Here is a 16565-nt window from a genome sequence, read left to right as displayed (position 1 = left end):
CACTCTGGTGGAATGGCATCAGCTAGAATCTGCCAAACACTGGCTCTTCCAGGACCAAGCGGTCGCTGGTCGTACGCTTCAGGGTATCCCGTTCTAGCCACGCAGTCATAGGCCTCCCAATCTCTACGCTTCCCAGATCACCAGTACCGTTCTAGATGTGTGGGACAAGGTGGCTGTCCGGCGGGACCATACCTCCTTTCCCTCCCCCATGACACCAATTTTTGATAACCCCGATTTCTCACCGGGTCTCGACCCTCGGGCCTATGTGAGGTGGCGGAAGACGCAATGTAGGGACGTGGGCCACATGTTCGACCTGAAGGGCATACTCTCCTTCCAGAACGTGAAAGGTGATTTATGGCATTCCCGAAACGGACCGTTTGCCCTATCTGCAGGTCCGCCACTGTGTTCTCCACCCGTCCATGCGGCCCGGCGCGCAGCGTCCCCTCACCCCCTACGAGCGGTGGCTGTTGACTCGCACATCCGACAAAAAGTTAATATCAGACCTATATTAGCTCTTACTCCTTACCAACATTTACACATACTATGCAGGGCAGGCCAGGTGGGAAAGAGATCTGGGGAGACAGCTCACACGCAAGGAATGGGAGGGGGTTTACTACAGGGCCCGCCACCCCGCTCACCACACGGGTCTCACTGAAACCCTGACCAAGGTCGCCACTTACTGGTACCACACACCTGAGCGGCTGCATCAGTGGGACCCCCGGGTGAGTGACCGATGCTGGAGGGGGTGTGGGGAAATGGGTACGGTGGAGCACCTGCTCTGGAGTTGTGATCGCCTGCAGCGGTACTGGACCTCGATACTGGACCTGGTGGATTCCCATCTAGACACCCAGCTGCCCAGACTTCCGGCATATGTCCTATTGGGCCTCCCTAACGCACTGATGTACCCTCTTAAATCCTGAAGAGGGAGGCTCATTGCGATTGCGCTAGGGGCGGCTGTGCAAAATGTTGTGGCGCACTGGAGGGATGTCCAGCCGCCACTACAGTTGGGTTGGCTACATAGGCTGTGGGCGATACTGGGGATGGAGAAGCTGTCACTGGCGGGGGCGGGGAGGGCGGAGGAGTTTGCAGCACTTTGGCGGCCGTTTCTGTCCCTACTCACGGGGGAGTTCCAGGAGCTGAGCTGTCCCCGCTATTTGCGGCTGTTGCGCCTGGCGGACACTCCGCTCCCTGAGCCCAAGACGCGGCTGCGCAAGCGCAAGACGCCGGAGAGCCGCACAAACAGTGGTATCCAATGAGGCGGTGTTCCCATATTTTAACAGTCTCTGCGTAGCGGACAAGGAGTGGGGTGGTTGTGGGCGGGGGGGGGAGGTTGGGGTTGGGGTTTGTTCTTCCTTCGCTTTTCCCCTGTTATTTGTGTAGGCTTGTCCTCGAATGTCAGAATTGCTTACATGTGCATCTCACCTCTTCTAACGCGGCCAGCCCATCTGGGTTGTAGGCGGCTTGCTGTGTTAATTGTTTTAGGTAGACACGGCTATTGGCCGTCCTCACGCTCTTGCACTGTGCATGGCCTCCGCGTACTCCGATAATTGAACTTAGGTTGTGAGATGCTGCGTGTCTTTTCTCAATGCTGCACAATAAAAAGATTTAATACTAAACACCCAAAGGCGAGACCTATTGGCCAATGCTTGTTCTGTAGTAGGGAACAAAGATTCTTATGGAAGTTAAAATAGGAAATATCACTTTTTTTACCCCTCAATCGACCCTTTCCCGAGGAATTTCTATACAACTCGCCATGCTGGACACAAATCGGATGATCTTTCTTTTTGGAAGTTTTGTGCAGATTCATCAATTGGCAACACATTTATTATTATTTAGTAGCAAAATAAAATAAAAACATTTCAGAAGAAACTAGGACGTAAATAGGATAATAGTGTCACTATTGCGGAAATGTATGAGAGAGCGAAAAAGAGAGACAGGATACATAATGAATAACTACGTGATAAATATTGCCAACTATATGTTCTGGTGACATCAGCCTTGTGGTTTGTAAACGTCAGCAGAACCACTAGATTGCAACATAAGACCATGTTAAATATATTACCAGCCATATGCACATCATTCTTGACCCTGTGCCTCATGGGAACAGTCCAGCCCGAACTACCAAGCCAGGTCCTCCCTGGACTGGAAACAAGCATCCTAGGACCGGTTTCATGGTTTCACCCCTCTTCAGCCAGGATAGCTTGATTCCAGTGGCATGGAGAGCACAGGACCCACGTCTGGGCATACCCTTCCCACTCGGGGTGACAAATGCAAAAACAGCAGTTGATGGACAGAATGCAGAACAATGTCATACATTCACCCCAGTACAGAGATCTGGGCCTAAATCCATCGTTTTTTTGCTCACCATGCCGTTTCAGTTTGAAGCCAGCCATATGCAAATAAGTCTTGATCCTGTGCCTCATGGGAACAGTCCAGTCCGAACTTCCAAGCCAGGTCCTCCCTGGACTGGAAACAAGCATCCTAGGACCGGTTTTGGGGTTTCAACCCTCTTCAGCTAGGATAGCTAGATTTCAGTGGCATGGAGAGCACGGAAACCACGTCTAGGCGAATGTTTGCATTGTTCAGCATTCCGTCCATCAATTTTTTCTTTTGTATATGTCACCCTAAGTGGGAAGGGTATGCCCAGACGTGGGTCCCGTGCTCACCACACCACTGGATTCAAGCAAGCCTGGCTGATGAAGGGTGATGCCCTGAAACTGGTCCCAGGATGCTTGTTTCCGGTCCAGGGAGGACCTGGCTTGGCAGTTCGGGCTGGACTGTTCTCACAAGGAACAGGGTCAAGACTGATTTGCATATGGCTGGGTCCTAACTAGAGAGGTGTGGTGAGCAAAGGAATGATGGATTTAACCCAGATCCTTGTGACTGGGGGTGAATGTTTGCATTGTCCAGCATTCTGTCAATCAATTGTTTCCTTTGCATATGTCGCCCTAAGTGGGAAGGTTATGCTCAGCCATGGGTCCCGTGCTCACCACACCACTGGATTCAAGCTAGCCTTGCTGATGAAGGGTGATGCCCTGAAACCGGTCCCAGGATGCTTGTTTCTGGTCCAGGGAGGACCTGGCTTGGCGGTTCGGGCTGGACTGTTCTCACAAGGAACTGGGTCAAGACTGATTTGCATATGGCTGGGTCCAAACTGGGGTGGTGTGGTGAGCAAAAGAATGATGGATTTAACCCAGATCCTTGGGACTGGGGATGAATGTTTGCATTTTCCAGCATTCCTTCGATCAATTGTTTCTTTTGCATATGTCGAACAGGACCATAACCTAAAGGCCTGTTCCGACTGACGCCCCATTCACCTAAAGGCCTTGAGAAAGTGCTCCCTCAAACTTCTAGCGGCTCAACGCGTAATGCTAACACGATCAAGGTCCCAGTTGAGAGGAAAGTCCCGGGAGCAATCGGAGACTCAGAGCTCATCTTCATACTCCAAGTAATTGAGCCACTCAGATAAGTTTTGCTCACACAAGAAGTCATCGAAGCATGCTTCGTCTTCACCTCATCCATAGGCAGACAAGATTAGAATGCGTCCCCTCTCTAGTCCCGGCCCCATGGTTGAGCCAGCAAGTAGGCCGACTCTGCACTTCCCTGAATTTCTGAAATCTGGAGTGACCCCCGCCCAATTGAAAGAATTTTGAGGCCATGCACCTGATATTTAGGCAACCTGTTCCCACCAGCGCACCTTCAGGGCCCGTGGGTTCGGGAGGGACTCCTAGTGAATCCATGCTGGAGGCTCCAGTGGGACCCCGGGGATCCACAGAAGGATCCAGATTGGTGCCGGTTATGCCACCTCAACCTTTCCCAATGCTGATACCAAGGCCGATGTACCAGGCGCTGCCAGCAGTGCCATTCCCATCCTCATCCCCTACACAGAGCTAAAGAGGTATCGTCCAATGTCGGCTTCAGTGCCAACTGTAGCCATGCCATCTTTGCCAAAGCCTGAGCCCTATTCTTATGGGCTAGATGTTGGGTAGGAAAGGGCGGGGTCACTGGACCCTGAAGAATGCCAGCCTTATAAAGAACAATTAGGCTGGTGTGAGGATCTATGTGAAGCCATTGGAAGGGACACTTTTCTAGATACTGGCTGCTTTCTCCCCCTACTGTGGCTGTGGAGGAGGGAGCTTCATTAGCAATGGTGGTGTGGAGGGTGGCAGAGGTCCTGGACCTTAGTTTGCCTTCGGTGGCAGTCAAGACTAACGATTTTGCCGACGTGCTGCAACAGGGATTGTCCCCATTAGAACCACCTCTCCCTTTCAGTGAGGCATTTACTGATGTCTGTGAGAAGTTGCCTGACTACCTCTGGGACAGTTTCTTCACAAGGGGTCAGATCAGTTCCCTGAGGAGGCTGATCCTTTCCTAAAGTCTGGTGGGGGGGAGATTTCTCTTCCTCCTCAATGCTCTCTGTCTGAGTGGAGTGATCCATAGTTTCAGGCTTCACAACACTATTATATGTCTGAGTTTGAGCTGTGGCCATCACAACTCCACCAACCTTTTCAGGAAGGGACTCAGTTTGGGTATGGGCTGTGACCATCACAGCCTTGCCAACCTGTTCAGGGAAGGAATCTTTCTGAGATAGGGCTGTGACTGGCACAGCCCTCCTGACCTGTTCAGGGAGGACATCTTGGACTGGGGCTGTGGCTATCACTGCCCCACTAACCTTACCATGGAGGTTTACCATTTTAAAATGGGTTTCTTGCTCTACCTAGCCCAGGCTGAGATCTCTAAATCATTCCCCAGTAGGCAATCTACAGGCAAGTTTGGTGACACTGCCACTCTCTTGTGGCCAGTGACACCTACCCAGCTGAGATTTGCCACTGCTATGGGATGATCTCTCTGCACTCCATCAATGTTGGTCACCTGGTATGTGGCTCCAGGTATAAGTTGTCTTGAGGGGACTAGGCTCTCAGTCGCCATGGTGATGCTAGCCCCTGTGTCTCTGTAGGCCTCAACTTTTGAACCATTGATGAGGGGCTCCTGTCTGTACTTGTCCAAAGTGTTGGGACAAGCTGTGAAGTTGGCAAACCCCATGCCAGTCTCACAGACAAGAGTATCTAAGTCTGGGGACCTGGTTAGGCCAGAGTCCCCAGGAACTCCCAAAGTAAATGCACCCAGATTCTTGGGGGCACTCCCACCACCTGGGGGATTGCTACTAGTAGTAACAGGAGGCTGGGAAGTTTTACTTGGGGGTATGTTCTCCTTATTGTTGTTGGCCCTTGGGCAACTGCTGTCAGTTTTGTAATGGCCTACCTGTTTGCAGGTATGACAATAAGGTTTCTTTTTGGTATTGGAAGGATTTTGGGACCCACCCTTTTCAGAGGATTTTTGGGGCCCTGGGGTTTGATCAGAAGATTTATTCCCACCCTTCTATTGAGGCTTGGTTGATTCTTTCTTTTGGTCACCACCCTGGTTCTTAGGCCTAATCCTGGTTCTGACCCATTTGTCTGCCCTCCTACCCAATTCATGTGGAGAGGTCAGATCAGAGTCTACCAGGTGCTGGTGTAATAACTGGTTCTGACAATTATTTAAGACTTGCTCTCTCATAATAAGATTATACAATCCTGTGAAGTCAGAAACTTTACTACCCAATAGCCAGCCTTGTAGAGCCTTAGTGGCACAATCAACAAAGTCAGCCCAATCCTGAGACTGAGTTTTCTGGGTGTCTCTGAACAGCAACCTGTACTGCTCAGTTGTTAAGCCAAACCCATCAACCAGTGTATTCTTCAGGACTTGGTAATTGTTAGCATCCTCAGCTCTAGTAGTGAGTAGCTTATCTCTACATTTGCCTTCAAAGGAGAGCCACAGAATAGCTGCCCACTGACTCTGGGGGATGCACTGGACAGTGCAGGCCCTCTCCAAAGCAGTAATCCATTTGTGGATGTCATCCCCTTGTTTAAAGGGGGGCACTATTTTACTCAGGTGTCTAGTATCAAAACTCCTGTCCCTATCTCTAGGGATAATGCTGCCACCAGTGGGGTCTGCCCCACTCAATTTCTGCTCTCGATCAAAGGCAAGTCTCTCTTTGGCAAGGGCAAGTTCTTCCCTTTCAATCCTCAGATTGACTTCCCTCATCTTAGCTTCATGCTCTCTTCTCTGAGGGGATGTCATCCCTCTGTGAGAAGATGCTTGAGAGCCATTGGTATGAATAAATCTGTTAGAGCCTCTGGAATGAGACCTAACTCGTCTACTCCCAATGTTAAGCCTGCCTGAGAGTGGGCCTGGTGGTCCCCCAAGTCCATTTTCATGCATACTTAAGTTGGTCCTGGTGAGCCTTCTGACTACTACCTGACCTTTGTCTGCCTCATCCCCTGACAACCCCTGGTCCTCTTCCTCTCCTTCACTTCCTGTTCCATTGAGGTTGAGGTCAGGGTCCCCAAGGGTTCCCTCTAAGGAGGGCATGTTCCCATCTGGATTAGAAGGGCCTGTGTTAGAAGCTCTCCTGGCATCATAAGTCTCTAAGAGACCTATCAGAAATGGGATGGTAGGGTTAGAACCCTGTTTTAGCTTCCTGGAGGTACACACTTGTCTCATCTCCTGGAAGCTAAGAGCTGCATATCTTGACATGACCTGTGGAGGGTCAACTGACTCAAGGGGAGCTTCTGAGTTCTCTCCTTTGTCAGACATGCCTTTCTAGTGAGGTGTAAGTGGTGCACTTACCTACACTATTTGTTTGCCTACTGATCCCTTGCTAAGAGTTGTAGTCAGGGTGTGCTAAGCCCTGTTACACTACAACAGCTGGTTGAGTAGAACTCAGAGTATTCTAAGCTAAGTTATATGTACCTTGGGGTGTGTTACCGCTACAACGCATCTTTTACAACGTAATGCTGTTACAACGCAGCTATTACATCGCAAATACCACTACAATGCATGCCATTACAACGCATGGCATTACATAGCAGATGCTATTACAACGCATACCATTACATCGTAAGTATTGGTAAGTATTGAATTTTTATTTTATTTTATTTAATATTTTATAATTGATTTAATTATTATTAATTATTAAAAAATATTTATTTCGTTTTTAAATATTATAAATTAAATATATTAATTTAAGTATTTTTTAAAATAAGTATGAGTATAGGAGTATATGTTTTGGGGTACTGATGTATATGTTTTGGGGTGTTTGGGTATTTTTAGGTTTTAGGGCAGTGTTTGGGTTTTGGGGTACAGGGGTGTTTTTAGGTTTTAGGGCAGTGTTTGGGTTTTGGGGTACAGGGGTGTTTTTAGGTTTTAGGGCAGGGTTTGGGTTTTGGGGTACAGGGGTGTTTTTAGGTTTTAGGGCAGTGTTTGGGTTTTGGGGTACAGGGGTGTTTTTAGGTTTTAGGGTAGGGTTTGGGTTTTGGGGTACAGGGGTGTTTTTAGGTTTTAGGGCAGGGTTTGGGTTTTGGGGTACAGGGGTGTTTTTAGGTTTTAGGGCAGGGTTTGGGTTTTGGGGTACAGGGGTGTTTTTAGGTTTTAGGGCAGGGTTTGGGTTTTGGGGTACAGGGGTGTTTTTAGGTTTTAGGGCAGGGTTTGGGTTTTGGGGTACAGGGGTGTTTTTAGGTTTTAGGGCAGGGTTTGGGTTTTGGGGTACAGGGGTGTTTTTAGGTTTTAGGGCAGGGTTTGGGTTTTGGGGTACAGGGGTGTTTTTAGGTTTTAGGGCAGGGTTTGGGTTTTGGGGTACAGGGGTGTTTTTAGGTTTTAGGGCAGGGTTTGGGTTTTGGGGTACAGGGGTGTTTTTAGGTTTTAGGGCAGGGTTTGGGTTTTGGGGTACAGGGGTGTTTTTAGGTTTTAGGGCAGGGTTTGGGTTTTGGGGTACAGGGGTGTTTTTAGGTTTTAGGGCAGGGTTTGGGTTTTGGGGTACAGGGGTATTACGACTTTATATAAATTAAATTAATTAAATTAATTTTATTTAATTTAATTACATTAATAACTATATTTACAATTATTAATTTAATTGTATTAATAAACGATTATAATTAAATTATATTATTTTAAAATGTTTAATTAATTAAATTCTTTTAATTATATTAAATATAATTATATTATGTATTATTTATAATTTAATTAAATTATAATTATCTTTATTGTAATTAATTACATTATATTATTTTCTATTTTTAAATTTTTTATATTTCATTAATTATATTATTTTAAATATATTAAATTAATATCAATTTTAATATTTATTAAATTACTATAATTAAATTAATTACTGTTTAAAAATGTTATATTATTTTTATTATTTTAAATTAATTTAATTAACTTTATTAAATTTTTTTAAAAAAAGATATACTTACCTATACTTACGATGTAATGCCATGCGTTGTAAAAGTATCTGCTATGTAATGCCATGCGTTGTAATGGCATGCATTGTAATGGTATTTGCGATGTAAAAATCGCGTTGTAACGGAACGCGTTGTAATACATTGCGTTGTACTGACACCAATCCGTACCTTGGTACTTATGTGATCTTTCAAATGATATTCTTAGGATACGTGTGGTAAAACAACAGCAAGCTCAAATGCCAACCGCTGCTCACCAATGTGAGAAGTTGGCCTGATATATAGTGCTCACTATTCTAGTGATCACTGTGTATCCTACCAAACGACCCTTATTGATGATTGGTTGTAAGTCAACCTTATAGACCAGCTATCCTAGTAGCATGGACAAGAGCAGTCTTTAGGCTAAACTCTAGAGGGCGTGTTAAGCCAGCTGTTATACCATCACATATACCCCTTGAACACCAAGTGAAAGGACACCACACAAGTTGTTATGAAAATAAAAGGATATTTATTTATAACAAGTCTACCCTGAACTCTTTATGAGTCAGGGAGCTAAGCACAATACAAAACTCTTAAGAAAATACTTCAAGTTGCACAATTTACACAAATGCCCGAGGGGCACGAAAAACCATATACACTAAAAGTGGAATGCGAAATACTAGCAGGTAAGAAACAAGATCCAGAGGTCTCAGGATCGCTAGGTCTACACTACTGAACCCTAAGGTTAGGAGCAGGAGGCCTAGGGAGATCGGGTGCAGAGTGTGCACTCTCACGCGGGATGCGGGACAAAGTCTATGGAGGCTAGTATTTGTAAAGTTACTGTTTCCGGACGAATCCGACTAGGTAGACTGAAAACGAAAAAGGATCTGGACACTTAGATAGTGAACCTACGTTGGAGCACCGAAATGCTCAGGTTACCTAGCCCAGGGGCTGCGGCTGCATAGGGTTCAAAAGACGTCGGGAATCCTTGTTGTAGTCTATGGAGCCTGAAAGAAGAAGTTGCTGGCAGGCGACCAGTGATGATGTTCGGAGTGATCCAAGCCTGGATCGATGATGGAGATGACCTGAAAGCAGAGGGGACTCAGTTCTTAATCACTAGCCAGTGATTGTGTGGGCACCAGGATGCCACCGGATGAAGTCACCTCGACCAGGTGAGTGGGAGACGCTGGACTCTGCTGTCCCTCGGACCATGAGGCGTTGTCGGCGACCAGGCTGGAGGTGCGAGCTGTCCCACAAAGGTGTCTGCTGTCGGCGATGCTGAAACCAGGATTGGAGCAACAAGCCTTGGCAAAGGCAAGCCCACGCGGTGGAGTCTAGATGGCGTCCGGAGTGGACCAGGAGGGTCCGGGGTGCTCCTCTTTTGGAAGGGAGCAAGGGCCAGTCTGGAGGGCCACTAGCCAGCAGGCAAGTGACCAGACAACGCGGTGAGCAGCAAAGAGCAGAAGGGCCCCACGCAGTTCTCGTGGATGCTGGGGGGCTGGACTTCGGTGCTGGAGCTGCTCAGGGTTAGGGCTTCTCAAACCCCAAAGCACTCACTCGAGGATCCCTCGGCGGTCGTGCTTGTTAAGCGTCGTGCAGTTTTGGAAGATGGCCGGGCCCTCAGGTCTCGTCACACCCACGAATCTCAACTGGGCTGATGATGCAGGTAGAGATCAGAGATGCCAGGGAATCCGGGTCTCGTCGAGCTGGGCAGTCTTGATCCGGAGGATGGACTTACAGCAAACCGCGATGCTTAGATGGTGCCTGCGGGTGCAGGGTGGCTACTCCTTAGCCACTAGGGAGAGTCTTCAGAAAAAGTCAAGAGTTCCTTTCGTGGAAAGTAGTCAAGATTCAGAATTATCCAATTTGGGAAGGGGGCCTGCTCCTACCTTTATTCCAAGAAAAGGAGCTGGCACGCGACTAGGTCCTGCCCATGGGTGGGACCAGGAGGGGGGTGGTTACACCTCTCTCCCTTGTCCGGACTTTCCCCAGCTCAGGGGCTGGTGTGCCCCTGGAACTGGTTTAAGCCGGCATATGCACAGTGAGCACCGGGGTGCCACTTGCAGTCACCTTCCTCTCAGCCCTGCCTACCTGGGATAAACAAAACCATGTCTGGGATGGTGCTAGCACCGCCCCTGACAGGAAACCCTTTGTCCAAGCTCTCCTCGCTGGAAGGACTCCCAGCAGCAGGAGGTCAGACTTGTGTCTGTGGTGGCAGCATCCATTTTGTGATGCTGAGGCTCGAGCTAACTTTAACCGGGGTTCACAGTTACATACATGTCGTGTCCCTCTAGAAGGGTGGAATGCTAACCCCGTCGCCAGAATTGGCGAGGGGTTAGTATTCCAATTCGTATGACACCTTACTCGACATGTTTTGATAAAGCGATACCAAAGTTGGCAAATAACCGCGAGGATTATAAGGCACTTAAGAGTATATGGTACGCGTTATCATGGAACAGCTATTAGGACTTGGTTCCGCAAGCTGCAAATGGGCTCAGCTCATGCCAGAGCACCATCTCACATAATTCCAAGCACTCTGCCTTCAGGATTGATAAGGCCTGCCATAGGAGTGACTGATAGGAATACATGTGTCCATTTTCGGGTTAGATATAGGATTACTATATCTAAAGCAAAGGGTGATTACACCCCCTTGCCCCAGCTGTCGTGCAGCCAGTTGTGTCAGATTTGGATGGCCAGCCAGGGGTGGCATAATACATGCTGCAGCCCCTGGTAGGCCCTGGGTACACCTATGCCCTGGGTACCTAAGGTACACTGTACAGGGACTGATAAGGTGACTCAGTATCCAACTAGATATGTACCTAAGGTACATGGAATCCATTTTACAGAGAGAGCAGTAGGCCTGGGGCCCTGAATAGCAGGGTCCCAGGTCAACTAAGTCGAAAACCAGCAAAACACCAGGCAAAAAGTTGGGGGTAACCATAGTCAGATATCCACCTTCCTACAACATCCTGCTTGGAACTTGGTCCTATGAACAGGGTGATTGCTCACCACAACCGTGCTGCTTTAGGGGACCCAAGCCTCCTCACCTAACACCCCACTCCGGAGAGGTTGGTGGCGCAAGCCACCACATCCTACATAAATGCTTTCAAATTCCCAACCACCTGCTGGATCAGGATTCTAAGAGGCTGGGCACTTTAAGCAAGAAAATGTTTTCTTCTGCCAGTCTAGCATTGCGGTCGGTGTACACTGCATGACCTTTTGGGTTGCTATTCCCATGCTCTTTGGGATACAATTGCACATGTTGCTGCCAATGGTCGCAGAGAAGGCCCAGGCAATGCATTCCAAGGCTGTTGCCAATGAGAGGGATGCAGCAAAGTTGACCATTTGATGTGGACTAGACAGCACTGACCCAATAGGCAGAACGGTTTCGTCCACAGTGGCCCTACGACGCCATGCCTGGTTTAGGACTAATGGCTTTTATGGGAATGTTCAGACATCATTCATGGACATACCTTTTGATGGCTCCCATCTCTTCGGAGACAAGGCGTATTCTGTATTAGACTGCTTTAAGGACAGTAGAGAACAGTCAAGTCCTTGGGCCTTTCCATGCACCCCATGCACTCTCAATCCACCATTCGCTCCATTCATGGCTACGGAAGGGATGTGCAGTCCAATCCTTTCTCATCCAGATACAACAGCATGCAAGCTTACCAACCTCTGTGTGACTGTGAATATGGCTCCTGCCAACCCTGTGGGTCCTGTGGCCAGTGGTCGGGTCAGTCCACTACTCCGCAGAAGCCGCACCTCCAAACCTTCCTAGTCCGCCCAAAGAGGCCCCACTGCCCTGGCATACATCAGCCACCCCTCTAGCTGGGTGCCCCATACCTGTGGTGTGGGCATGGGTGCATGAGCCCTGTGCCTCTACAGTACCCAGGGCCATTCCTGGGCACTGTAAGTACAGTGATGCCATTAAGAGTATATGGTGCTGGGAGGTTGTCATTATCGAACTCCATAGCACCATATTGGCTACACTAAACACTGACAAGTTTGATATCAAACTTCTCAGCACATTAAACCCACACTGATGCCGGTGTGGGATTTAATGTAAAATCCACTACAGAGGGCATCTTAGAGATGCCCCCTGAAACCTAACCTACAATCCACGTCTGGGCTGAGTGCCTGCAGAGGCTGCCACACAGCAGACATGTTGCTGGACCCCTGGGTGGAGTGCCTCCGCTCTCCTGGGCCTGCAGCAATGCACATCCTGGGCAAGTTGCTATTGGTCCCTGCCCTTGCCCTACCTGTAACGCCCCTAAATTTGGTATTTAGGGGCTCCCTGAACCTTCCTTCCTCAGATCCAGATACAAAAACAAGAAAGAAGAACAAGAAACAAGAAGACTTGCCGTGCAGCTGCTAAGAAGAGGAAGACACCAACTGATTTGGCCCCAGCCCTACCGGCCTGTCGACCCTCGAACCTGCTCCTGCTAAACCCCGGCGTCTCCAGTGGTCATCAGCCTCAAAAACCCCGGAAGACCAGACTGCCTTGTGACTCTGACTACCTGGGTCTCCCACGAGCAGTGGTACTGCTCAAAGCAAGTAACAAGCCCTGGCATCAGCTCGGAACCGCAAACCCTGTACACTCTGCACCCGCCAAGCCTGGACTGTGCTGGAGTGAACCAAGACCCTGAGAACATCCCCCCGCCGATTCTGACTCCGAATCCAGTTCCCAAGGACCCTCCTCGACTGACCCAGACGACGCCTGCAGCCTCAGGACAAAGGACCCCTCCGACCGCGACCAGCAGGGGGTAAGATTTCCCGACCTCAAAAGACAACCCTGCACCCGGCGCCCCCCGGCCCCCTGTGCCCAACTCCTGGGTGCCTACCTATCCTCCAAGATCCCAACTTACTCCTCGAAGTGTTGGTCGCTCCTGAAGATCCACCGTCCCGAGCCTGCAGCCTTTGTTCTCTTTTCAAGATCCTCATTGGATAACATTGAGCACCCGACGGCTCAAAAGCACCCTGCACCCAGCCGCCCGAGTGCCCCTGGCAGTGCAACCTGTACCCTATTCTACTTCCCCTTTTGCCCTGAGCAAGTGACCAGGAGCCCAGCTCCCAGGGCCGCGTGGCCTGCTAGCCAGCAGCCACCAACCGAAGGCCCCCTGCCTCTCATTAGATAACATTGGGCCTAACTACCTCTGCACCCGGCCGCCCCTGTGCAGCTGAGGGTGTACTAACTGTACCTACCTGACCCTGGGGGACCCCTGAGTCCGTGCCCAGAACCTTAACTTCACCAGTCGAGTACTCACCTGAAAACCGAAGACTCACTTTCCTGCCATAGGATAACATTGACTGGTTTGACTCGAAAAATCTTCGAAGTGTGAAGTTTTGAAACTTTAAAATACTCATCTAAAATCAGCTGAATAACGAATTTCGAATTACTCACCTGTGATCAGGAGAGAAGCCAGTACTGTACCTTGTAGCCCAGTACTGAACCACAAAAGTAATCACAACTGTGTCTGCTAGTAATCTAAATTTCTGCCATAAGAAACCATTGACTGCTTTTCTATGAAATTTCTTTTAAGTGTGACGTTTTGAAAACTGAAAATATTCATATAAAATCAGCCGAATTCCGAATTCCAAATTCCAAAATACTCACCTGTGATCAGGGGAAAAGTCAGTACTGTACCTTTCAGCCCAATACTGAACCGTAAAAGCAATCCGTACCGGGTTTACTAGTAATCTGTATTTTCTCCATAGGAACCCATTGTCTGCTTTTCTATGAAATTTCCTCTGTCTACTTTTGAAAACTTGAAATGTTCTTTAAAAATCAAACGAAATACTGAAACGCAATTACCTACCTGTTTTAAGTTAAGACCCCAGTGCTGGCCCCAGGAGACCAGTGCTGGATTACAAAAGTAACGCAATCATACTTTACCTGCAACCTGAATTTTCTCCCATTGAATAACATTGTCAGATTTACATTGAAAAGTTTTGAAGTGTGAACTTTTAAAACAGCTTTATATTCATGAAAATTCACTACAGTAACTAAAACGTTTTTGCTAATCTTGTTTCAGCTTAGAACCCAGGACTGAATCTAGGATCTGGTCCAGGGGCTACCAAAGTAATCTGTATAGTAATAAACTGTACTTACATGTGGAAAACTCATTGAGCTCAATGCTATAGTGTGTTTTAGGATTGTGTTGCTTACTGTCAATACTGTATTAATTGTGTGCACAAACTTTATTGTTCCTTTGCAAAGTAATTACATGAGAGTACTCATAACGAGAAAAGTATATTTTTATAACTGTTGGTTCTAAAAATAAAACAATTATATCTGTGGATATAAAAACAATAGACCTGGAGTTCAGTCCTTGAGTGTGTGAAACCTTTTGCTGACTGAGTGTGTACAACAAATGCTTTACACTGTCCTCTGGTACTGCCTTACTGCTCGACCAAGCTACCACTTTGGAGAGTAAGGTCAGTTCTGACTTTTACCTCTGGTATACCTCTGGGGTTGGTGGACTCTATACACACTGCACTTCATTCTAGCCCAGTATATATAGAGCCACTTTCTCACACCTCAAAATCCTTGGATGTTGTGTGGGAACACCTATGCGCATTTATGGAAACACCTCCCCGTCGCAGAGTAACACAACGCAGCGATTTGCACTGCATTTAATTACATGAGATTTATGAAGCCACTTAGGGCCACACAAGTTGGCCTTGCATAGCTTAAGAAATCTCTTTTCTATATTTGCATCTCTCTTGCACCATGTTGCATGGTGCAAGGGCTGCGCAAAGGGACTTGGAAATATGCCTGCATTTACACCCTCCTGGAACATGGACCACTCATGCTTTTTTGTAGTGGAAAAGGTATTTCGTTGTCAAATTGTAAATTCTTAAACTTTTTCAGCCCTATTATTCACAAGCTTAGAATGTGTGTTTGCCACTACTTGTTGGCCCACCCTCCCCTGAAAACACAAAGGCTTAAGAGTAAATTGCACACATTGTGTTCCTTCCTTCCACACTGGTATCGTACTTACTCTAATTTGACCTTCCCAACTCCACCCTTCAGTATCTATTCATGTTGTCATACTTTTATTCAGCCATCACATCATTGCGACACTAAATGAGTGTCTGATATCAGATGTATAAAACTGCAGAAAGCTTATTGGGGTTTTTTTGCTTATTGATGTTTAACTTATGATATGTTTTTCTCTTTCTCCTTTGCCTTCTCTGTTTTTAACAGATCCAAATTGTCCAGGAGGAGAACAGCCCAGATGAGAATCTGACATGCTACATACATTCCCCCTCAACCTGTCAGTGAGGCACAAATATTGAGCGTCACACGGAGGAAGCAGTGCTTGTCTTTATTGTTTTCCACCAAAACAGCAGTGTGATATAGCTTGTAGTGTGTGTTGTCTTTGCAGGCAAGGCTGCTTGCCCTGTGACTTGTCATCTGCGTTTTAACCCCTTGCGTGCTGCCAATGGCCAATGGCCGACGGGAGCACTACCTCACTAGTGCTGCCATTGGCCAACGGTCGACGGAGCCCCGCCCACGCTTTAGAACACCCGCACCGCGGTGGAAAAACCGCTGCGGTTAAGGCGTTAACATGGCTCACTCTGTAAAGAAAGTTTACAAGTCACAAAGGTTGATGCAGACCAGACAGTTCCTGCCTCACCCTTGTCAGTACTCCTCTTCCAGTGCACTTAGAGAAAGGGAGTTGCTTGTATTATATTTTCCACTATGTTATTCTTTAAATGTTGCCTTCAAACATGTAGTCAGCAAGCATGCCGAGTCCTTACTAACTGTAGGGGAGGTATATTTGTTGCATAGCCCCTAAGAAACAGCATGCCCTCATTTATGAGATTTTGGCATAGGACAGCACAGCAAGGTGGCTTTGCGTGGTTTCATATAACAGATTACATGGAGCAAAAGTGACGCAAGGCTCTCATAAATAAGACTTTATTCTATCGGACCTCACACTCACCTTAGCACATCCAAATACATCCAGTAGAGTGTTTCATGACTGTCATCCAACTCCATATTTCTCTAGCATAGTGTGATTTTAGAAAGTGCTATTTCTAGCTGTTTTTAGATACAGTCCAGATTTAGAATTGAGTGGGAAAAGACACTTTGATAGGTGGATGGGACTGACAAGCAACATCATTAAGACAATAAGAGATCTCTCCACAACATTTTATGACGATTTCATGTAAAATTTTAGTGGAGTCCACTACATCACATTTAGTACGAACCCCGTTAGGTCTTATGGGGGCAATAATATTTATGGTACTTGGGTGGGCAATAACCTTTCTACCCCAAAAGAAAATTGTAATTATGAT

General features: G+C 47.5%; 1 protein-coding gene across 1 annotated transcript in view; it reads left to right on the top strand.

The window, feature by feature from the left end:
• The window catches only part of KIF1A (kinesin family member 1A), a 2508766-nt gene extending 2492400 nt beyond the window's left edge, over nt 1–16366 (top strand). Inside the window, exon 47 of the mRNA XM_086944020.1 lies at nt 15469–16366. Within this exon, the coding sequence (XP_086800146.1) occupies nt 15469–15511 (43 nt within the window). The 3' untranslated portion in view covers nt 15512–16366. The remainder of the gene's footprint in view (nt 1–15468) is intronic.
• Nucleotides 16367–16565: the final 199 nt, after the last annotated feature.

The sequence above is a fragment of the Lissotriton vulgaris genome, chromosome 11 (genome assembly GCF_964263255.1).
Source record: "Lissotriton vulgaris chromosome 11, aLisVul1.2, whole genome shotgun sequence".
NCBI lineage: Eukaryota > Metazoa > Chordata > Amphibia > Caudata > Salamandridae > Lissotriton > Lissotriton vulgaris.
This window is presented reverse-complemented; position numbering and strand designations above follow the sequence as displayed.